The sequence below is a fragment of the Lynx rufus genome, unplaced genomic scaffold (genome assembly GCF_022079265.1).
Source record: "Lynx rufus isolate CCGP_SWC_20201006 ecotype Redwood Valley unplaced genomic scaffold, mLynRuf1.p SCAF_22, whole genome shotgun sequence".
Lineage (NCBI taxonomy): Eukaryota > Metazoa > Chordata > Mammalia > Carnivora > Felidae > Lynx > Lynx rufus.
In genome coordinates, this window is record NW_025814837.1 from 22,915,940 (window position 1) to 22,939,384 (window position 23,445).

At 38.9% G+C, this 23,445-nt stretch overlaps 1 protein-coding gene across 1 annotated transcript in view; it reads right to left on the bottom strand.

Annotated features, from left to right (window-relative positions):
- Nucleotides 1–23,445, bottom strand: part of MYOM1 (myomesin 1) — a 166,279-nt gene that overhangs the window by 92,767 nt on the left and 50,067 nt on the right. Inside the window, exons 5-11 of the mRNA XM_047087004.1 lie at nt 22,401–22,541; nt 17,271–17,610; nt 16,050–16,207; nt 7,178–7,270; nt 4,942–5,030; nt 4,770–4,832; nt 689–853 (exon numbers count right to left, since the gene is read on the bottom strand). Of these exons, the coding sequence (XP_046942960.1) occupies nt 689–853; nt 4,770–4,832; nt 4,942–5,030; nt 7,178–7,270; nt 16,050–16,207; nt 17,271–17,610; nt 22,401–22,541 (1,049 nt within the window). The remainder of the gene's footprint in view (nt 1–688; nt 854–4,769; nt 4,833–4,941; nt 5,031–7,177; nt 7,271–16,049; nt 16,208–17,270; nt 17,611–22,400; nt 22,542–23,445) is intronic.

Sequence of the window (23,445 nt, forward strand, 5' to 3'; positions counted from 1 at the left end):
TTTTGTAATTTTACTGACAAAGTTCACTGCCTAGTTGCTGATAGTTCCTGTCCTGATGCTAGCCTAGTAAATTAGTATTTGTGCAGTTCCCATAGAAGCGAGCTCTGGGGAAGGAAGAACAGCCTGGCAATCTCCCACTGTAGATTCCCATGCTGCCCCCACATGGAGTCCCTCCTCTTCTCTAGGGCCATGTTCACTGTTAATACTGCTGTTGCCATTACTGGCTTCAGTCTGGACCCAGATGTTCCATAATGCCCCAGATGCCTGTCTGCACAACTGAAGTTCAGGCCAACTGCTTGGTGACTACGCTGCTTGCTGCCCACCACGCCCAAGGGTCAGTAGTCATGCTCCATAGTTCAACTGAACTGCAATGGACTTCCCTTTATTTTACCAACTAAAATTAACTTACAAAACGAATATATAACTAATTTACAAATACATTTTTCATAATCTTTTCCACGTTACTTGGTGATAAGAAATTATAATCTCCACAAATATATTATAAAAGTTCTGCTACTTTGATACATGGATGAATTTTTTTTTCAACATCCAATAGGTTATGCCTCCTAATGTCCATATTCTGCCAGCTCTGATAAACAGGCCTGCAGTCTTGTGGACACTCATGCTCTGGTGCCAAGCCTTATTCTGTGAATAAGAATCTAAATGAGAATTCATCACAGAGTCTTACCATTTCTGTACCACTGGATCTCTGGCTGGAAATGCTTAATTTCAGGAGTGATAACTACACGGCAGCCTAGACTCATCGTCTCGCCCTCTCTCCCAAAAGACACGTCAAACTTGTCATCAAAGTGGATCTCAAACTTGGACGCATAACCATAAGGGGTCACAGCAACTGGGTACGACAAAAACAAACATTGGTTAACTTGTTTTTTCTCATCAGAGAGACGCAAGCATTTTAACAAGCAGTTACAACAAACACTGATCAAATGGTTTATTTGGGCAAAATATTAAGTCTTATAAAGAAGTACAAAGCACATTCCCACATATTACTATGTGAAATGGAAATTCTAGGTGTGGAAATTCTTGCTTCATTGGTCAGATAAGCTAAATGTTTGTTTTTATTATTGCAATGAATAGAATTTAAAGGATCAGGTTTAATACCTCACATAGCATATAAATTAATACCACATTTAGCTTATACTTAACTACTTAGCACAATATATGTACTTTTTAGATTCCTAGTTCATTTAAAACTGAACTGCTGTACTGTTCAAACAGCCATATCAATTACTCATAAAAATACAGTTTTCCAGCAAGTCGCTTCAGTTTAACTATCTGTATAAAAAAAAATATTATAAGAAATGTCAAACTGAAAAGTTCACAATAATATGACTTTAAAAATATTTTTCTTAGCAATAACTTATTCGTTGATTAAGTAAATTCCTGCATCATAAACCCTCCCAGGTTTTATTTTCTCTTTTCTCAAAAGAAAGGACTTGGGAAAATAATGACTCTATGGACAGTTACCATGCCAGGCACTTTACATTTGACATGTCGTCTGTTCCTTGCAAAAGCCCCATGGCATAGATATTTTTTTCCTCTCTTGCAGATGAGAATGCAGAAGTTCACAAAAATAACATACAGCTAATGTCCAGGTTTCGTACTATGTGTGAAATTGAAATTCAAAATCTAAAATTTCTCTCCGATTTCATCTCTCTTCCTAAAACGTCTTAGAATTAATTTGAAAATGCAAGCTAAAATGTATCGAGTTCAACTTGTGCCAAGTAGTGTTCCAAACGTTAAATAGCTATTACCTCAAACCTCATAATAGCTCAATCAGGTAAGTGCTATTATCGTCTCTCTGTCTTACAGATGAGGAAACAGAAGCATAGGGAGGCCAAGAAACTGCCCATGTTCACCCTGCAGAGCCAGGATTTACACTGGAGGGCTGTTAGAACCTGTGCTCTCAAGCAAGACATGATATTGCCTTGAATTTGTGTGTTCCCAGGCAACCCCTAACCAATAGTGAAACAACTTCCCTTTGAAGCACAGGTTACATCTGCCCCACTTGTATATGATGGTATCCCACTGAGATCAAAAAGTGAAACAACTCAATCAGACCTTACTGTCTGGAGAGCCAGGCTGGCTCCGAAGCTGCCTTAGGAGTAGAGATAACAGTTACAAAGAAAGCTGGGATTAGGTCAGGGTTTGGCAAATCTGTGAGCCAGATCTGGACTGTCTCCTGTTTGCACCACTAGAAAAATAAATTTCAATTGTTTAAATGATCAAGATAAAATCAAAAGAAGAATATTTTGTGATGTGTGAAAAGTTACAGGGAATTCAAATTTCAATGTTCATAAGTAAGGTTTAATTGGAAGGCAGCCATGCTCATTTATTTACCTACTGTCTATGGCTACTTTGTGTTACAAAGGTAGAGTTGAGTCGTTGTGACAAAGACCATATGACCCACAAAGCCTAAAGTATTTACAACCCTAAAGTATTTACAATTTACAAATTACAGGTAGTTCACAAATCATAATTATAGGAGTCCTTCACAGAAAATACTGACTCCTGTTTTAGAATATGACTTAGGGGGCACCTGGGTAGCTCAGTCAGTTAAGCATCTGACTTTGGCTCAGGTCATGATCTCAACAGTTTGTGAGTTCGAGCCCCATGTTGGGGTCTAGGCTGACAGCTGGGAGCCTAGAGCCTGATTTGGATTATGTGCTGTGTCTCCCTGTCTCTCTGCTTTCCCCCACTTGCTCTCTCTCTCTCTCTCTCTCTCTCTCTCTCAAAAATAAATAAACATTTTGAAAAAATTTTTAAAAAATAGAGTATGGCTTAGAATTAGAGAGACCAATTTACAAGTCCCTGTTCTACCACTCTGTGTGGTGTTGTCTCATTATTTAACCTATCAAAAACTGTTTCCTCATAGGCACAGCACAGATAAAAGACACCTATTTTATAAGCTTTGGGAGAGCATTACATGATTATTGCATATAACAAAATATCTTAGTATGCTGTCTGGTACAACTGATCAATATATGTTAACTACTAAAACAGAACCAAGGGCAGGGAGCTTTATCTATGATATTTACCAGCATATTCCAAGCACCTACACCAGTACCTAGCACATAACAGATTCTCAATAAATATTAGTTGAATAAATGAATAAAATCCCTCTGTTTTCTCTGTTGGAAACAACTGCACTTAATTCAGGGGCCGGTCAGATTAAAAAGTTAGAGAGGTAGGTTGAGCTGGGCTTTTCTTTTTTTAAAATTTTTTTTTTCAACGTTTATTTATTTTTGGGACAGAGAGAGACAGAGCATGAACGGGGGAGGGGCAGAGAGAGAGGGAGACACAGAATCGGAAACAGGCTCCAGGCTCTGAGCCATCAGCCCAGAGCCTGACGCGGGGTTTGAACTCCCGGACCGCGAGATCGTGACCTGGCTGAAGTCGGACACTTAACCGACTGCGCCACCCAGGCGCCCCTGAGCTGGGCTTTTCAACCCTGGCTTTTCAACCCTGGAGAAGAGAGAAACAGGAGAAATATGGATGATGATATGGCAGTGGGAATGAGCAGGATACATTTAGAGGACCATGAAATAAATGATTAATAAACCAGCCTTAGGGACAATGGGAGATAAGTCATAGTTCCAGAATTTCCAACTATTCTATCTCAATACAAACGAAATGATAGAAGAAAAACATGATTGGGGATGTGCTCCTCCCTCACTCCCACCCATCATCCCCTCCCAGCCACCCATGGGATTTGTACCAATGATTAAAACTTGGAATATTAAAATTAGGAGCCATTCCATGAATTTGATGGAACAGGTGATCTATAGACATCAAACTGAGCAGGTGAAAAACTGACCCATGAGAAAGTATCTTCATCAAGCATTTTCAAAACTACCATTTACATTTTAACATTCAGAAAATAAGTTCAGGCGTGACTACCTTTTTCAGTCTGACCATTGTAAGCACTGAATTATTGAACAACCATAAGGATTTTGTTTTTATTGTTTCCTATGAAAAGAAGTTCTGATATAGACAAAATGATTGGAGTTCACAAATAACCACAGATCAGAATATTTTTAATAGTTTGTTATTATAGCACATTTAGACATCATGTGTTTTGATTTGTACTTCATAAATTAATGTATTTATTTATTCATTCATTATCAAACACCTACGCTGTGTCAGGTGCTGGGGTTAGAGATAAAAGGTTCAGCTTTGCCTTTAAGTGGCTTAGAGGCCAGTGGGAGAAAGAGACACATAACAGTTAACAGCATCCAATGTGATGGATGCTCTGATGGTCTCACCAAGGACACCTAACCCTGACTGGGTAGAGGTGGGGTAACAGTGGGAGTCAGACATAGATGTCTCCAGGAGTGATGCTGACCTGGATGCCCTGATACAGTACATACGCGTGTGTATGCACGTGTGTGTGTGTGTGTGTGTGCGTGTGGGCATGTGTGCGTGTGTGTGTGTGTGTGTGTGTGTGTGTGGTTAAATCACTCTGCCCAGGTTTGTGTAATGATCTTCTTCAGTTTAACACAGGAAGACTTAAAAACATTTGCCATTTTTAGCCCATCATATCTGGGCTTTTATAAAACCAGAACAAAGCAATTATATTCAGAAAGAGAATAGTAACCAAAGAATCTAAAAATAAGAAAAGAGTGCTATTATATACGTACTAGCATATGTTATAATAATCCTATGCTTTTATTTCAGCATTATAGAATGGCTTATTATGCTGGATTTTAAATAGAGATGACACTCAGCAAATATATTTTTAAACTTACAGCTGAGGGGCAGGGTGGAAACCCCAGCATGGAAGCGAGTCTCATCAAACTCTCCCTTATATCCTAGAAAAGAAAGCAGAAATACATATGAACTGCTTCTTGATTTATTTTTAGCAATGAGAGTTAATTTTTTAAAAATGCATTTTGAATAAAACAAGCCCAGCAAACCCACTCTTTACGACAACCGAAGCATATGCTGAAAGCTCTCCTTTAACATTCATTGCTGAAGCCCGGTACTGGGCAGTGTCTTCAAAATTACATCTGAAAGGACAGAAGGAAGTGAGTGACCATTGCAACAATGCTGTTCTATCAAAGATATCTTTGCTGACATCACACACTGCAAATCACTGGCTAACAACGTGGCTCCTGGGGACTCTTTTTCTTTTTAACTGTTTGTTTATTTATTTTGAGAGAGAGAGCACAAGCAGGGGGAGGAGCAGAGAGAGAGGAGAGAGAAAGAATCCCAAGCAGGCTCCATGGTCAGCACAGAGCCCAATGTGGGGCTCGATCTCATAATCGTGAGATCATGACCTGAGCTGAAATCAACAGTTGGACGTTTAACCAGCTGAGCCACCCAGGCGCCCTGGCTGTTGGGGACTCTTGACGAAGCTACTAACTCCAATCTAGCTCCCTGTGGGATTTTATATAATGCAAGATATCTACTGCAGTTTGGGGCCAGCTGCACAGAATGGGAGGAGGACACCTATAGTCCACTGTGACCCTAGCCCAGGTTCATTTAAAATGTCCAAAAAAGGGGCACCTAGGTGGCTCAGTCAGTTAAGCGGCTGACTTCAGCTCAGGTCATGATCTCTCGGTCCTTGAGTTCGAGCCCCGCGTCGGGCTCTGTGCTGACAGCTCAGAGCCTGGAGCCTGTTTCAGATTCTGTGTCTCCCTCTCTCTGACCCTCCCCTGTTCATGCTCTGTCTCTCCCTGTCTCAAAAATAAATAAAACGTTAAAAAAAATTTTTTTTAAACGTCCAAAAAAAAAATGTCAGCAAAGTGTTAAGCGCATAAATTACAGCACAAACAGTGTTACAATTAACTGGTCTAAAGCTGTGTCAGGAACAGAAAATGTCCAGCCATGTACCTTTGTAGTAGTAACTACCCAGAGCACCCTGGGGGGACAGTCTTCCTGCTGGCATCCCTCAGGGTGAGTTTCAGTCTGGGGGGAACAGAGAGGGAAAGACACAGCCGCTCTCCTTGAGCCACAAACCAGATCTGGGTCTGTCTCATGGGTGGGTCTGTGTTCTAGCTCCAAAGTACAAATATGCTATTTCTGTCTCAACTCTACCAAGGTTCAGGTCGCACTTGGAGATTCAGCCCATAGTACAACACAAGCAGTGCTGTTTGGAAGTTCCTGTAAGTTATAATACAGAAACTGGGATGTGTTTAATAATAAAACAAAAGAAAGAATGATCTCACAGAGATGAATAAGCTAAGATTTCAAAGCAGGTCTTTTTGTGTCTTGTCATAACCAGTGTCTGAGTTCCTCGTTGACTTTCTGGGTTTAGCGTCATTTGTAAAAACCTATTTCTTGTTGAAATTTTATAGACACCAGCACAACCCCAGGAAGGTCAATATGGTTGCCTTCCTCATAACTACTGAATTATAAAGCAACCACAGAGCTCACTGCAGCCTCAGTAGAACCACCAAGTGGCAGAATTGAAGTGACTCTGGTTGGAGGTCGATGCTCGGCAAATGTCACAGGGCCCCAGAGTCCTGCTTGAAACCCTGTATCCCATGTGGCAGCTGTTCTGATCTGAGGAGAAGACTACAAACTCTCTTGAGATCACAATGATGTAAATTTTACTTTGACGTCTCAGCATGTCACAGTTTCATGTGAACTGCAAATAGTGGGAGTTTTAGCTTTTTCATTCACATGACTAAGCTTGGATTTCAAAACCATATTAGGAGATAGGATAAACCTTTGAGGATTTAGAAATTTTGATGTGGGTTCTGCTTTCAATTCTGCTTTGCATTTTGCTTTAAAAACACCCCGGTGTCCAGTCCTGCCTCCCTCTGCAGGCTGACAGGGTGGGCAGATAATTTCCCACACTTTCTGGTGGGAAGCTTACTCTCACTGCCACCCACCGCAAACTCCATGGCCTCTGCCGACTAAAGGCAAAAAAGGATGACGATGATGATGGAAGGATAACTAAATATAAGTGCCTACTTATGTAACTTATTTTCTTACTAATGTCTAGAAAAACTCAAGTATATAAAATGATAAATTAAAAGACAGAAGTTAATTTTATTCTCATCATCTTTTACTAAATTCAAATCTAAGATCATTTTGTGATCCTGTTGCACTGGGAAGAAAGGGGGAGAGTGGTTGTTAACTGGAGTGGTGAGATGACTCCCCAGGCAATTGTTGAACAACACACATATGGACCCAGATGTCCTCTTACGCATTGATCTCCAGAGTATGCATTCCATATCGACTCTCAATAATGTATTTTCCAGGGTTTGCGTGGACATTTATTGGCACCTGGTTTTTATACCTGTGAGACAAGAGAACAAGGTGAAATAAGTAGAAATGTAAATAGCTTTATGATTAAAAGCACACCCACACAATCCTTGTTCTTCAAGGGACACCTATAAACATGGCACTGAGATTAGCAGCAGTATCTGTTCAATAAATACAAATCTATGGCAGATTAAATAAAATGCACTATAAATCCAGTAAAACTTCTTGATGAGCGTCCTTTCCTCTCTTCCATCATAAAAATTACATTTAAGAAGTTGACCATTCATAACAATGTGGTTGAGTCTCACATACATAATGTTGAGTGAAAATAACCAGACACAAAAGAGTATATAATGATTGCTTTTATATAAAGTACAAAACCAGAAAAGACAAAATTAATGCTATTAGAAGTGAAGAGAGTGACTTCCCAGGGGAGGGGGGTGGGGGGGGGAGACAGCAGACATGAAGGAGGCATTTAGGTGCTGATAATGTTTGGTTTCTTGTGTTTGAGTACTGGTTACACGGGTGTGTACAGTCTACAAAAATTCACCAAAGCTCTACATTTATATGTAATATGTACTTTTTGTGTGTGTATATTATACTTCAATAAAAGACTGAAAGAAAAACTTGTCCATTGTTGACAGGACAGAAAGGAAGGCTTTATGTTGGGAGTTTTATCATTGGCTGTCTGTAGGATGAAAGTAAAACATTCTTCCTACTAAGATTCTTCCATGTTGTTAAAAACAATGCCATTGTATTGAAAGCTCATTACATTTAAGTGTTTTGTTCTGTTAAAGGCAAGCATGGCTCTCGGCTTGGGAGAACTTAAATATCAATCACGAAAGAAAAAGTCTGACAAATAAAAGCTGAAAGATTCCCTTTTTCTGACTGTCCCATTCCTGGCTAAGCCTGTCAGCCCTCAGAGGGTAGGGCTACATGGAGGGGCCCTTCCTCAGACACTGTCCCACAAGGCTGGAAGTCGCACCTTGATTCTTCACCACCTCCTCATGCCCTCAATAGCCAATGGCTATGGTGCCAGACCAGGCTTTTTTGCTTAAGCCATTTTCTGTCCAAGAGCTAGATTTCACTTGCTTCCCTTTCAAACACCCCACTTCACGTGCCCAGATAATGTAAATAACACTAATAACCACAACTCAGAGCATTTACCGTGAGCCAAGGCAAGAGTCTAAGTGCTTTACATATAGATTAGAAAATTCAATCCTCACAACTGCATGAGATAGTACTATTTGTAACATCATTTTCCAGATTAAAAAAACCAAGGCCAGGAGAAGTTAAGTAACTTGTCCCAGTTCACATAGCTAGATAGCAAAGCTGGGATTTGAACCCAAGCAGTCTGACTTGTGACAACATATGATGCTTCCATTGTCCAACTGTTCTCTATTTAGCTGCATTTTGTTTCTTCAGACTTCTGGAAATGGTTATAATGAGGTTTGGGAGCAGGGAAAGTGGTGGAAAGGGAGAGAAAGAAAGGAAATAATTTTCAGTCAGTTCCTTCCTCTCCCCAGCTCACACACTCACACACGCACATGTGCACACACATGCCCTATGTCCCTAAAACATGCTCATTTTCTATACTTTAAGCAACGTGTCAGGGAACCTGGGTGGCTCAGTCAGTTAAGTGTCGACTCTTGGTTTGAGTTCAGGTCATGATCTCATGATTTCTGAGTGTGAGCACCACGTCAGGCTCTGTGCTGACAGTGTAGATCCTGCTTAGTATTCTCTCTCTCTCCCTCTCTCTGACTCTCCCTCACTCTTGTTTTCTCTCTCTCTCTCTCTCTCTCTCTCTCTAGTAAAATAAATAAATATACTTTAAAAAATGTGTCTTTCTCCTCCACCTAGCAAAATCCCAACTCATCCTTCAAGGTTCAGATCAAATGCCATTTCTTCAATAAACTCCTCCTTGAAATCCCACACAAGGGGCGCCTGGGTGGCTCAGTCAGTTGAGCATTCAACTTTGGCTCAGGTCATGATCTTGCGGTGCATGAGTTCCAGCCCTGCATTGGGCTCTGTGGTGACAGCTCAGAGCCTGGAGCCTGCTTCAGACTCTGTGTCTCCCTCTCTCTCTCTGCCCCTCCCCCACTTACATTCTGTCTGTCTGTCTGTCTCTCAAAATCAATAAACACCCCCCATTAAGAAAAATTGAAATCCCACATGATATTAATTGTTCCTGCCTCTCTACATCAGTGTTACTTGGTTCAAGCTGCAAGACACAACATTTATCAGATTCTGGTTGGATATGTGTGTCTTCTACTGAGCTGTCATTGTCTTGGTGACAGGGATTGTGTCTGATCCACATTTACTTCTATTCCCACTCTCCAGGAAGTATGAATCATGGGCAAATATTAGGTACTCACTGTTCGTTAAATTGGATTGAACAGAATTATTGTGTAACAACAGATTAATTGTGGCTTCATAATTCGTGGCTGAAGGAACAGAGTTGTGACAAATGCATACTTCAAACTTCATGATATGACTAATTTTTTTAATTTTTTTAATTTTTACTCATTTTTTGATAGAGAGAGACAGAGCATGAGTGGGGGAGGGGTAGTGAGAAAAAGGGAGACACAGAATCTGAAGGAGGCTCCAGGCTCTGAGCTGTCAGCACAGAGCCCGACGCAGGACTTGAACTCACGGACTGTGAGATCATGACCTGAGCTGAAGTCAGACGCTCAACTGACTGAGCCACCCAGGCACCCCATGATATGGCTAATTTAAAGTAAGTACAGACCAAGAAAGTACATTGCGTCTCTTTGTGTCTCAGTTCCCTCAGATGTGAGATGAGAGGATTGGATTGGCTTAGGAGTCACAGCTGCGTGGCAGGTGGAGCAGCACAACCTTCTGCCCCACGCCCGGCAGAACTGCTAGCCGTTTCCTGCCAGCCCCAAAGTGTCCTCAGCCAGCCATCTCCCCACAGAGCTCCAAGCAGACAGGACTATTTGACCAGAGATGACCTAGAAAAAGAAATCAGCTAGCTGCTCCTAGTTTCAAACATTCCTTGTTTTGATGAATGACAGGGTGCAATGAGTTAATCAGCATGTTCTTCGGAATAAATTGGTCTCAGTAATTTCACACTAGATTCTAAAGCTCCCTCCTAAAAAAACAAAAACAAAAAAAGCTCCCTCTTACTACTCAGTTTTTTTCATGCGCTGGGGTGTTTGCAGTAGTTCTTTTTAGCATAAGAAGAGAAATATGACACGGAAGGCTATGGCATGTGGTACTTGAGCAAATAATCTACTGACACTTGATATGGCTTCTGGCCAAAAATGTTGTTCATGTCTCCATAAACAGTTGAGTTAAAACAGTATCTTGCAGCTCGCAGTGTTGCTTCACCTCCCTCGCTCTCCAGTACTACGCGACTTAGCACCTTAGTGCCTTCCCTCTGCTAAAAACCCATGACTTTTCTAATGTGACCCCCTGGCACAAGAAGTCGGTTTAAAATATACATGCACACGACACACAACACTTTGAGGATCTTCTAGTCTTTCCTCTGGAACTCCAGATGTCAGTGTAAGAAAAGTCTGTTTAAAAACAGCATACAAGGATTAAATTAGGAAGCAATTCTATTCTATTCTCCAAGAATTTCAGCCAGTCATTCACGTTGGGAGTCACTTGGGATTGGCCATCCTCAGTATTCAGTCGGGGAAGAAAAGAAGGATTTTTGGCCTGCTCTGTATATGCTTCAGGGCTTGCTATTTCTGGAAAGTGAAATTCCAAACAGGACAGTCAGACGCTAATTTTGGAGAGTAACCTACACTCTGGGATTATTTGTCAAAAGGCTTCTGAAATTCTTGTGAATATTCATATGTACACCATTTTCCTTATCATTTTCATGTAGAGTCTATGAACTACTTATTAGTTAATGAGCTTCCATTATACTGTAAATATTTGGAGAAGGATACTCTTTGTTTATGTGTGTAAAACACACACTTCATCCCCCCAAATAAATGTCTGGATCTTGGGCTGACTTGATAGCAAGGGGTTATAGTGAAAGCTCTTTGGTAGTGTAAAGCATAGTCAAGCAAAAAGGTTCATTCTGCTTTTTTTCTATCAACAAATAATACATGCTAAAATGATCTTCAACATGTTGTATCTCACTACAACTGTGATGGGTGCTTAGAATCCAGCTTTATATTTTAAATAAATAGCTATTACCCACTTTAAAATCCAGTTGGCTGAGAGAGATCTATCTCATTAGGATAAATTTTGGACTTAAATAAATAAGAAAAATCTAAAATAAAACCCTTATGTTGGGAAGTAATCATAAATTATAAATAATTTTAAACTATGTTAAATGTAGGTTGTTTTCCAAAGAAAATAGAGTAGTAACTGCTAAATTTAAATACATTGTGAATAACTCTAATCTTGTAAACAAATTAAATACATGATTCTATTATGGAATTTATAAATTCTCATAATTTGCAAAAATTGAATAAGACTTTTCCAAATCTTTAGACTCTTCCTGAGATACATGTCTCATACTATTTTATTCTGAGGTTTTGCATTATTATCATGCCTAATGACACATTTCTTTAAGGGTCTATTTGGCATTAACTTTAGGGGCAATGTGAAGAATTCCAAACAAGTATTTTAAATGTCTCACTGGTGGATCTAACACAGTATTCGCATTTAGATCCAAAAACATGGGTACTCAGTGAGGGAATGAATGAATGCTACTCACTAACGCCAACACATTGCTACAGTGAGTTTGCATGAATCTCCCCACACATTACAATCCAGATATTCATTGACAAAAATCAATCTAGACTTTGGACTGGAAATCCAACTGAATCTGGCTCTTTAAAAAAAATTAAATTAATTCAAATTCCTTCCTTCTTTTAAAGAGAACTTTTCTCCCTTATTTCATATAATTCTAAAAATTAGAACAAGCAACACCTTTATATGATCCAAGAAAGTGTAAAGGTAACACAGGGAGTAGTCTCCTTTCTCAAATGTATCTATCCTCTACTCCCCTCATCTCTTTAGGTAACTGTTCTCCTTAGATTTTTATATATCCTTCCAGAATTTCTTTATGCAAGTAAAACAAATACAAACATAATTTTTTCTCCTCCTTTAAACCAATATATAGCCTATTATACAAGTTATTACATAAAGATAGTCTCTTAAATTAAGTAAAACAACTTTGGGATTTTTCACCATATATGTATGCTTCCTGTTGCATTGACAAAGCCCTCCTTCAGCTTCACTGTGGTGGTGCAGAAACATCCTTGCAACTAACTTTCCTACTGGACCCAACGCCTAAACAGGGTTCTTTCTGTTCTCAAAGTGACTTGGGAACAGGACAGTGCTCCTTGGCATCCCTGCACCTGGCCCTGATGAGTGATATGTGCTCCTGTCAGTTAGTGCTTTCTGGGTAACCTCTAGATTCCATTTAGACAGACTTGGTCAGTCCATGGGATTGGCCAAAGAGCAGCTGCTGCATGTCCAGATCATTTGTTACTGCTGCGTGTTCAGATCATTTGTTAGGCCTCAGGGACTTCCATGTCCTGAGGGTGCCTAGTGGAAACTTGGAACTTAACCCTCTTTGCAAAGAGCTCTAAGGCAGCCAGGCCCCAGGCACAAATGCCCTTGAAAACCATGGCTAAGGACCTAAGGGCTACAAGCAGAGGTAGCATGACTGCAGAAAGTATCGTCACACACTTGTTCCCATGAGTTACCGCCTTCTATTCAGAAAGGTCATCCCCAATTATTTCTTTCATGCTTGCACTCGGTGTCAGGCCCAGAAAGTGCAGTTGGGTAACAAAAAGACATAAATGCCAGCAGAGTAATCATCAACAACCTGGGTTTGTACTTGGGTTGTGGGACCCTGCTCATGGAGGAAATGCTTATTGTAGACTGTGTACTCTATACCAGTGTTAGGAAGCAAATTAGACCCTCACTTAACGATTATTTTTTTTAAAGGCAGCATACCCAGGAAGGCACACTAATCCCACACAAAAGTTTCCTCCAGAAGTGGGTTTACCGGGAGGCCAATGAAGCTTCAGGGTCCCTCACCAGCAGGGTCCCTTCACGGCGCAGGGCCTAATTTAGACCATTAACATTCTTTTTTGTAAAGAGTGCTGCCAAATTTATGAGCTTCAGGCCCCACAAAACTTGCATCTGACCTTGTTTATTACCATAGTCAATTTTCAGTTGTCTGCTAGCTAACTGTCTAAATTTAAGCTTTATCCAGGGGCAAATCTTGTTCTCTGAAGGATGGTTATGATTATGAGTGGTCCACTGGTTTTTTGTTTTAATGTTTACTTTTCACTTGGTTTGCAAGGCAACAGGACTTTCATGAAATGCTCTGATCCATCCCTAAGGAGAGAGTTTTATAAATAATGGAGTTGTCTTCTCCAAACACTAAATGACACGCAGGAACTTGTGAAGACTTGTTCCAGTAAATGAACTGATTTCCAATCATTCCTGAGACAAACCTTGTGTCTGTGTCTTCATTTTTGTTTAAAATGAGCCCCTGGGACATATGGTTCAATGTTAAGAAAAAAAATATCTCAAAGCCATAAGTGAAAGATTTGGGGAGTCATTCACACTACTCAGCTCCATTAGTGAGGATAACTGAAAATTGATAATAAATTTTCAATAAATTTATAATTTATTGTGTAATAAATATATCTACTTGATTAAGGATTCCAGTTATTCATTTATTAGTAGTATATTTTAATTCATGAGAGAAGAGGGAATGTCTTACCCTCTGTTTTACTTACTGTAAGAAATAATATTTCTTACAGCTAAAAATTCATTATTCTTCATGTATTTTCAATTGAAAAGTTCAGATTTTTTGAGGTGAGAAGTAATCTGTTTTAAGAGGAAATGTCCCTACAGAGAAAGACAGATACCATATGGCTTCACTCTTATGTGGATCCTGAGAAACTTAACAGGAACCCATGGGGGAGGGGAAGGAAAAAAAAAAAAAAAGAGGTTAGAGTGGGAGAGAGAGAGCCAAAGCATAAGAGACTGTTAAAAACTGAGAACAAACTGAGGGTTGATGGGGGGTGGGAGGGAGGGGAGGGTGGGTGATGGGTATTGAGGAGGGCACCTTTTGGGATGAGCACTGGGTGTTGTATGGAAACCAATTTGTCAATAAATTTCATATATATAAAAAAAAAAAAAGAGGAAATGTCCCTTTGAAAGGCCAAACTGTGCAATACCATAGTCACAGAGAAATGTGGGGCCAAGATTGATTGATTCCTAACTTACTGCAGTATACTTTTATGCTTTAAAGCTTGTAAGTGAATTTTTAAAAAAACAAAAAAAACACTTGGTTTTCACTGAAATATGCTCCTTGTCAGTTATCTTCATTAGTCCTAGCCAAATTAGGTGTCTAACCAACAGAGAAAATGGGTAAGAAAGGAAAAGGAGGCAGGCCTTCTACAGATGGCAATGTCATCCTGTGTAGCATTTATACTGCAACATAGGGTGAATTTACCATTACTCTTGAGGATAAGAAAACAGCACGCAAAATATACGTGTCAGAGACTCAAACAGAAAACATCTTTTTAAGCTGGCTCCATCATTTTCATACTGCTGTCTCTGTGGCAGGTATTCATGACATTAGACAGGTAAGTTTGGAGGTTAGGGATCATGAAGTCATTGACAATTACAATAGGCTATAGGATGGAAGGAGAACATGGGTGCTTATTCTTTACGGAAAGAAAATTTCTTTTTTTTAATTTTTTTTATTTTTTTATTTATTTATTTATTTTTTTTTTATATATATATATGAAATTTATTGACAAATTGGTTTCCATACAACACCCAGTGCTCATCCCAAAAGGTGCCCTCCTCAATACCCATCACCCACCCTCCCCTCCCTCCCACCCCCCATCAACCCTCAGTTTGTTCTCAGTTTTTAACAGTCTCTTATGCTTTGGCTCTCTCCCACTCTAACGTCTTTTTTTTTTTTTTCCTTCCCCTCCCCCATGGGTTCCTGTTGAGTTTCTCAGGATCCACATAAGAGTGAAACCATATGGTATCTGTCTTTCTCTGTATGGCTTATTTCACTTAGCATTACACTCTCCAGTTCTTAAGATCCCATACTGAGGGGGCACCTGGGTGGCTTAGTCAGGTAAGCATCTAACTTCAATTCAGGTCATGATCTTAATGATTCATGACTTCAAGCCCCGCATCGGGCTCTGCACTAAGTGCAGATTCTCTCTCTCCCTCTCTCTCTTTCTGTCTCTTAGGATTCTCTCTCTCCCTCTCTCTCTTTCTGTCTCTCCTCCCCTCACGATCTCTCTCTCAAAATAAATAAGAATAAAACTTAAAAAAAAGACCCCATATTGAGAAATATCTTCCATCTAATTCCATCTTTTGTTTGGCTTTAGAAAGCATGTTGGAACCTCAGCTCCTATGAGGAGTAGAGATGAAGACTTCTGGGTTTTAATTATTTTTTAAAAATATTATTGCTTCTGGTCACAAAATGATACCTATACCGTATGGGAGCAAATTTTTATTTAAATTTTATGGCCCACAGCAGTCATAACCATAGATTTTCTTTGTATATAAATGTTGACTACATTTTAATACTTTATATAAAGACCCACTTGTATAACAGGATTATGAAGTATCATAATATAATGTATGCAGGACTGTTCTTTCTTCTCATTCATAAACCATTCACCCTGGTGCCCCTTCTTCACCATTTAAAAAATCTACACAAACTCGTAGGTGCTTTCATTCACTCTTGCATATTCATAACGCTGAACGTTTTCACTAGAGGTAAAATTAACTTTGTGTAATAGATTCTATGAGTAATTTTCGTAAAGATAACATACCATGTGACACGAGGTTCTGGCCAGCCGGATACAGAGCAATGTAATTTTACATTTTCTTTTTCCCAAACAGTGTGGGAACGAGGTTTAATGACAAATTCAGGAGCATGGAGAAGATGATCTTCATTCAACTTTCTATGAAATGCTTCAGTTTCTTCTAACTATAAAAAAAAATATATCAAAATATTATGGAGTCAGAGTAGACTGTGCTACTAAGAGAACAAACAAACCAAAATTATCATTTTTCCACTTGGAGCTTTACTTGTGTATTTAGACCATATGCCTTCTCTTTGCCTCTTTAAAAAAGATACACTTAGTTTTTAATGTTCTAAGCCTCAGCAACATATCTTATTTCCCCCTATGGTGGATTTTTTAAGGTTCTTTGGAACTGTACTTTCTGTAGAACCTAAAATTTCATGGAGTTGGGCATCTAGGTGGCTCAATCTGTTAAACATCTAACTTTGGCTCAGGTCATGATCTCACAGCTAGTGAGTTTGAGTCCCGCTTTGGGTGAGCTCTAGCCCCGCTTCGTGTGAGCCTTGCTTCTCTCTCTCTCTCTCTCTCTCTGCCCTCACTCACTTGCACCTCTAAAATAAAATAAAAAAAATAAAAAAAATAAAATAAAATAAAATAAAATAAAATAAAATAAAATAAAATAAAATAAAATAAAATTTCATGGAGTTTAAAACTACTAAGTCTGTCTTTCTTTGACACACACATTTTTTTATTTAAAAAACTTTTTTAATGTTTATTTTTTTTTGAGAGAGAGAGAGACAGAGAGACAGAGTATGAGTGGGGGAGGGGCAGAGAGAGAGGGAGACACAGAATCAAAGCAGGCTCCAGGCTCCGAGCTGTCAACACAGAGTCCAACGTGGGCTCAAGCTCACAGACTGTGAGATCATGACCTGAGCCAAAGTCAGACACTTAACTGACTGAGCCACCCAGGTACCCCTTTGACCCATACGTTTTAATGTCTTTATCTTTGTATTCTTTCTTTTTTTTTTTTTTTTAATGTTTATTTCTTTTTGAGAGAGAGAGAGACAGAGTGCAAGCTGGGGAGGGGCAGAGAGAGAGGGAGACGCAGAATCCTTGTATTCTTTTAGTTTTGTTTCTCCATAAGACTACATATTTATTTCTTCATTTGGAACAAATCAATCTATATGTACACACACAATGGTACATGCATTTCTGCTTTTGTAAATTATATTAAATTTCTTTCCTTACTGTTTTTGTCAGCGACAGGCGTTCTGCCTTCTCTCGAATTGCAACTTTCCTTGACTTCTTCTCAAAAGCTTCCTCCTGGTGAAGACTAGACGTAGACTCTTGGGATGCTGTGGACCGTTTGGATACTGCAGAATGTTTGGATACCACGGACTCTTTGGATGCTGTAGAATGTTTGGATACTGCGGACTGTTTGGATACTGCGGACTGTTTGGATGCTGTGGACTGTTTGGATGCTGTGATTCCTTCTTCACTAGCAAGAAGATTCCTTTGGGCTATATAGGCAGCAGCTTCTTTAATTCTTTCTTCTTCTGTATCTGTAATTCCACTGACATGTACTTGACTAAAATACAATAAGAGCAAAATACAGATATTATGGGTGGCAGCGACAGGATTGTCCAACTTTTACTAAGTTCAAAGTACATTGTGTAACATGCCCAAAGAAAACCTGACAAAGAAAAACTTGGTAAATCAGGAGCTAACTGTTCACATACAGAAGGGATCACCACCTTAACCAGTAATGGTAACAACAATAATAATACCTATTATGGCCATAGTGTTGCCAAGTGCTTTTCATATATATTATCTCATTTTATGTCCACAACAACCCTATGAGGTAAAGTGTATCATTTCTATTTTAGATATATAGTAACAAGGCTCAGAGAAATTAGATAACTTGCCTCAGATCATTTCATTGGTTTTTTAGAGTGGTTAAATATGATTGAGTCTATAATAAAAGACTTTCCTTCTAGAATAGATGATATTATAAAATGAGATATCGCCTGTGTGCCTGTGATCCTGATATAAGACTATGTGCTTGATCTGAATTCTATAACTGAGTTGATGTGATGCATTGCTCAGAGCTGTTGCATATATAAATAAATTCTAAAGTTATGGGGAGGCCTCATGCCTACTGGGTTTCTTTCTAAGATAATAAAAGTTATTTGGGGGTGCTTGGGTGGCTCAGTCAGTTAAGCATCCGACTTCAGTTCAGGTCATGATCTCACAGTTCGTGGGTTCGAACCCTGTGTTGGGCTCTGTGCTGACAGCTCAGAGCCTGGAGCCTGCTTCCGATCCTGTGTTTCCCTCTCTCTCAGCCCTTTCCCCACTTGTGCTGTCTCTCCCTCAAAAATAAATAAACATTAAGAAAAAATTTTAAAAAGTTATGTGTGTGTGTGTGCGCGTGTAAACATATTTAATGAGAGCTTTTACTTATGTAGCCCTGATAAGAAAAATTGACCAGATTTGCATTTAAAGTGGTGATATTTATAAAAGTGACTTGTTTTTATTCATAATTGACGATGATGGCAAGTGAATGGTAACATCCCAAAATGCTTTGTAATAGAAGTTGTGCTATAATTTATTAATGTTGTTAAACATATTTAGATGATTTTTAACCTCCTTCAATACCTTTGTTGTCAACCCCAATGGTGAGGAAGTATCATGATCATATTGAAGATTTTCTTGAAATTGAGTCTCCTTAGGCCTCTGAAGGCTGAATTTTACCTTTGATTTTTCTTACAAGAATAGTTACTTAAAATTTAAGCAAATACTGGCATTATGTTTTTAAGTTCCTGGTACCTGAATCTGTGTAGTTTGCTGAAAAATAGGGCTCAACATTTGCCAAGTTTGAAATTTCTCATGGAATTTTACTAAAACATCTGATAAGATTAGTCCACTTTGTTTCTTACTAAACTTAGTGGGTAAATTTTAATTTCTTTTTCCTTATCTCTATCTTTCCGAATATTAACAAGATAATATTTACTAACTCAGTAACATATACACTATAATTTAGGTAGAGAAAAAGAAAGATGGAAGATTTTCAGTTCAGAGTCTTGACATAATTACCTCTAATTTTTTTTAATGAGATAGGAAGTGAATGAATTAATAAGTGATTATAAAAATCATCATGAGAATCTGCTTGGAATTCCATACAGAACTAAATATATAATAGAGAGGTTTGAAATGAACTTTGTAAAATGATTCAATATATATAATAATAGATTATATTCAATGCTAGCCTTGCCCTGAGTTGAGACAACTCTTAAGTAAGAGAACTTTAAGTTTGAGCTCACATTATCTCTGACAGTAGACATGTTGACATAGCTCTAGAGAGCAGAATGAAGTCCTGGTCTCTTGCCTTCTCTACTGCAAATAAGCTAAACCTCAGGAAGACTATAATTATTTCATAAGAGACCTCAAATACATTTAGAAATATTTTTTTCACCCAGGACACCAGGGGTATTTTTCTTTAAGTAAATATAAGTGTATGTCAGTGATAACCCTGCTATAATCTGGTACAAGAACAAGAATATGATGCTGATATGCTGACAAAAATAAACTACTACAAATTTAAGATGAATTTAAAACCTCCCCAGTACTCGATCTCTGATGGTCTCAACTCAAAAATCTGCCAGTGACACAAAGTTAACTCAATTTATCTGAGAACAAGAATTGAAATTAAAAAAAAATTTTTTTTAATGTTTATTTATTTTTAAGAGAGAGACACAGAGAGACAGAGCACGGGGGCAGGGGGTGGTAGGGAGAGGCACAGAAAGAGAGGGAGACACAGAATCTGAAGCAGGCTCCAGGCTCTGAGGTGACAGCACAGAGCCCTATGCAGGGCTTGGACTCAAGAACCTTGAGATCATGACCTGAGCCAAAGTCAGACACTTAAGCGACTGAGTCACCCAGGTGCCCCAAGAAGTGAAATTTTAAAGTGCCATCCAGAAGAAATGGTATTTCCCAGAAATACATTATAATTGCAGAGTGCATGTATGTATGTTGCATCGGCCAATCCCTAGAGGACTCTTGGCTCTTCCAATGCCAGCCATGTCACTTTCAGCAAGTCATTGAGCCTTAATTTCCTTGTCCATAAATTGGTATACTAATACCTCTCTAGGGCTGCATTGAGGATTTAGCAAGATAGTCTACATAAAGCATGTAGTATGATTCCCAGAAAATAACAGGTACTTAACAAAGGTTCATTTCTGTCCCATCCTCTGAGATTAATACTGTCAACACCAGTAGGAAGTGTTATTTTCAACACAGTAGTAGAATACAGGACATGGCTCCATATTAAAAAAACAAAAACACTGGAAATAAAACCCAGAAGATAAATTTTTATTTGCATTTTCTTTTATCACTGTTTGTTTTGTAAATTATCATTTCTTGAGACTGGCCCTGAGGAGACAAATTGGTTTGATTTAGGAGAAAGAAGGCACTGAAAGTAAGCAGCTTCATTTCATGTGGTAAAGAGATGGAGAGGTATGCCATGCAGGTTCATGATTAGTTAATATGCTTTTTAAATATATTTTTTTAAAACAGAGTGGGAACAAAGCAGAAAATAAAACATTCTACTCCTCTAGCCTAGCCATCTCCTATAAAGAATATCAGTGTATATTAAACGAACTGTGAAGAGGCCAAGCCTGGGCAAACATACTTAGCAACAAATGTATATTTCAATGGAAAGTTCACTTTTTTTTAAAGTTTATTTATTTATTGGGGGGTGGGTGAGGGGCAGACAGAGAGGGAGAGAGAGACTCTCAACCAGGTTTCATGCTGTCAGCATAGAGCTGAATGCAGGCCTTAATCTCAGGAACCATGAAATCGTGACCAGAACTGAAATCAAGAGTTGGATGCTTGACCAACTGAGCCACCCAGGCGCCCAGGAAAGTCTACTTTTAAAAAAATCAGAGATATCAGGGGTGCCTGGGTGGCTCAGTCAGTTGAGCATCTGAGGCACAGGTCATGATCATACAGTTCTTGGGTTCGAGCCCCACATTGGGCTATGTGCTAACAGCTCAGAGCCTGGAGCCTGCTTCAGATTCTGTGTCTCCCTCTCTCTGCCCCTCCCCTGCTCATGCTCTATCTCTCTCTCAAAAATAAACACTAAAATATAAGAGATCTCAAAGATATCAAAGAAAAAGCTAAAAATAGTATATTACTTATCCCATTACCTTCCTAATCAGAATCAGAACAATTATGACATTAGTATCTGAAACAATTCCAAAAGGAACCGTCAGAGAAAAATAGGAAAAACACAGGGAAATGGAAGAAGGTCACCAACAATGACAACCATGTCATTCCTACTGAATTTCCTGATGGCATTTTGCCCTTCATTTTGAATATAGCCTTAGCTCTGTGGATATAGCTCTCCATTCACAGGAAAATAAACAGGGAAGGCTCTGAAGGTTCCCATTAAATTTTAATTTGGTGTCTTAAACAAGTTTCAAGATTCTTCTCTATATTAAAATCATTCCAAAAAAGTTTATATTTTTTAAAACACACACACACACACACACACACACCTTATGAACATTAACAGCATTAACGGACTTGTGACTTAGTGATTATTTTGTGAGTTTGCCTCACAATACAGAGTAATCTGTTTTACATTAAACAAATATAGCACAGGCATTCAAATTATGATGCCTTTCTTTTACTTAGTCTACCTTATCTAAGGTTTTTTTCTTCCTAATGAATAATAATTAAAATCACACTGTCGGGGCACCTGGGTGGCTCAGTCAGTTGAGCATCCTACTTCCACTCAGGTCCTGATCTGGTGGTTCATGGGTTCATCGGGCTCTGTGCTGACAGCTCAGAGCCTGGAGCCTGCTTCAGATTCTGTGTCTTCCTCTCTCTGTGTCCCTCCCCAACTCTCTCTCTGTCTCTCTCTCTCAAACATAAATTAACATTAAATTTTTTTTTTTAATCACACTGGCAACCACAATAGTTTCCCTCTACCTAAACATAACATCTGATTTTTTTAAAGTTCATCAAACACTTTACGGTTTCAAACCTTTCTTTCTATTCTACCTATAGTGACTATATACAGTGTTCAATCACTAGCATCCAATGCTCTCCTTCTGATTTCAACCAGTTACATAATGAGAACTAAGTTTCTGATCATTCTCTTCTGTCATGTAGCCCCCCTAGGTGGGGGCAGATTTTCACAATGAACACATCTCCCTCAGTGCAGGGTGCCAAAGTTCCTCAGAGCTTTCTCAAGGAAAGTTTCTCAAGCTTTCTCAACATTGTTCAACAAACGTTAGTTGCAATTATTATTACTACCTGGCAACACCTACTCTTCACTTTCTAATATTTAAAGCCAGGAAGAGAATACATACGTACCGTCCGGAGAAAATAGGCACCATATAGTCACTTGGCAGATTTTCCTTCTCCTCCCCAGACAGAAGGCTTTTCTTGGCTCTCTTTGGTTGGGGGCTCAACTTGGATGAATAATCTTCTAACATCAGACTGGAATCTGTAAGTCTGAAACAAAACCCCTAATATTAGATAATAACCAAAAATTGCACTGAAAATATTCAAAATGCTTACAAAGGGAAGTTTTAACTTGGGGGGAGGTTTCACAGAATCCTAGATTTCTAATATTATAATATCTTTTATCTTTAGAACTCAAGTGGAGTGAGAAAGTCCTCAAATAATGCACTCTATATAGACACAAGAGAAAAATAGGTCTATGGTAATTTCATAGCTTTTTCCCCTTTAAAGTTTCAAGGGAAAACAGCAGTGCTTTTGTAATAGTTCCAAATACCCTTTGCTGTTAACATTCAAATTTTAGACAATCTATAAAAATGGTTTTATCCAAGTCTTTTCAGGGCACTGATAAAATGCAAAGTGTTCTGGATAGGGAACCATTCTCCCTTCCCCACCAAAACATTTTGATGGAGGACCCCTAGGTTCAACTTTGAGGCTTTTATGTAGTATAGACAGACTCCTCTGTTAGAAGAAACACAAGTTCGTCAAACAACAGTTAATATCTTTTATGTGAACACACAGTGTTGAGCAACTCAGACAATGATAGGGGTGTGATAAAGAAATTTGGTCAGTTCTGTTGTATACAAAAATGTGCTCATGCACGCTGGTGCTTTTTGAGGTAGATATTATTCTAATAAAAAAATGTATTAGCATGGTGGAAAACATGAGAGAAGAGGTTGCACCTAGAGAAAAGGATTGATAAAACTAAAAGACAGTCTTTAGGAGCACCTGGGTGGCTCAGTCAGCTGTACTGACAGCTTAGAGCCTGGAGCCTGCTTCAGATTCTGTGTCTCCCCCCCACTCTCTCTCTCTCTCTCTCTCTCTCTCTCTCTGCCCCTCCCCCACTCACTCTCCGTCTCTCAAAAATAAAAACATTAAAAAATTTTTAATAAAAATA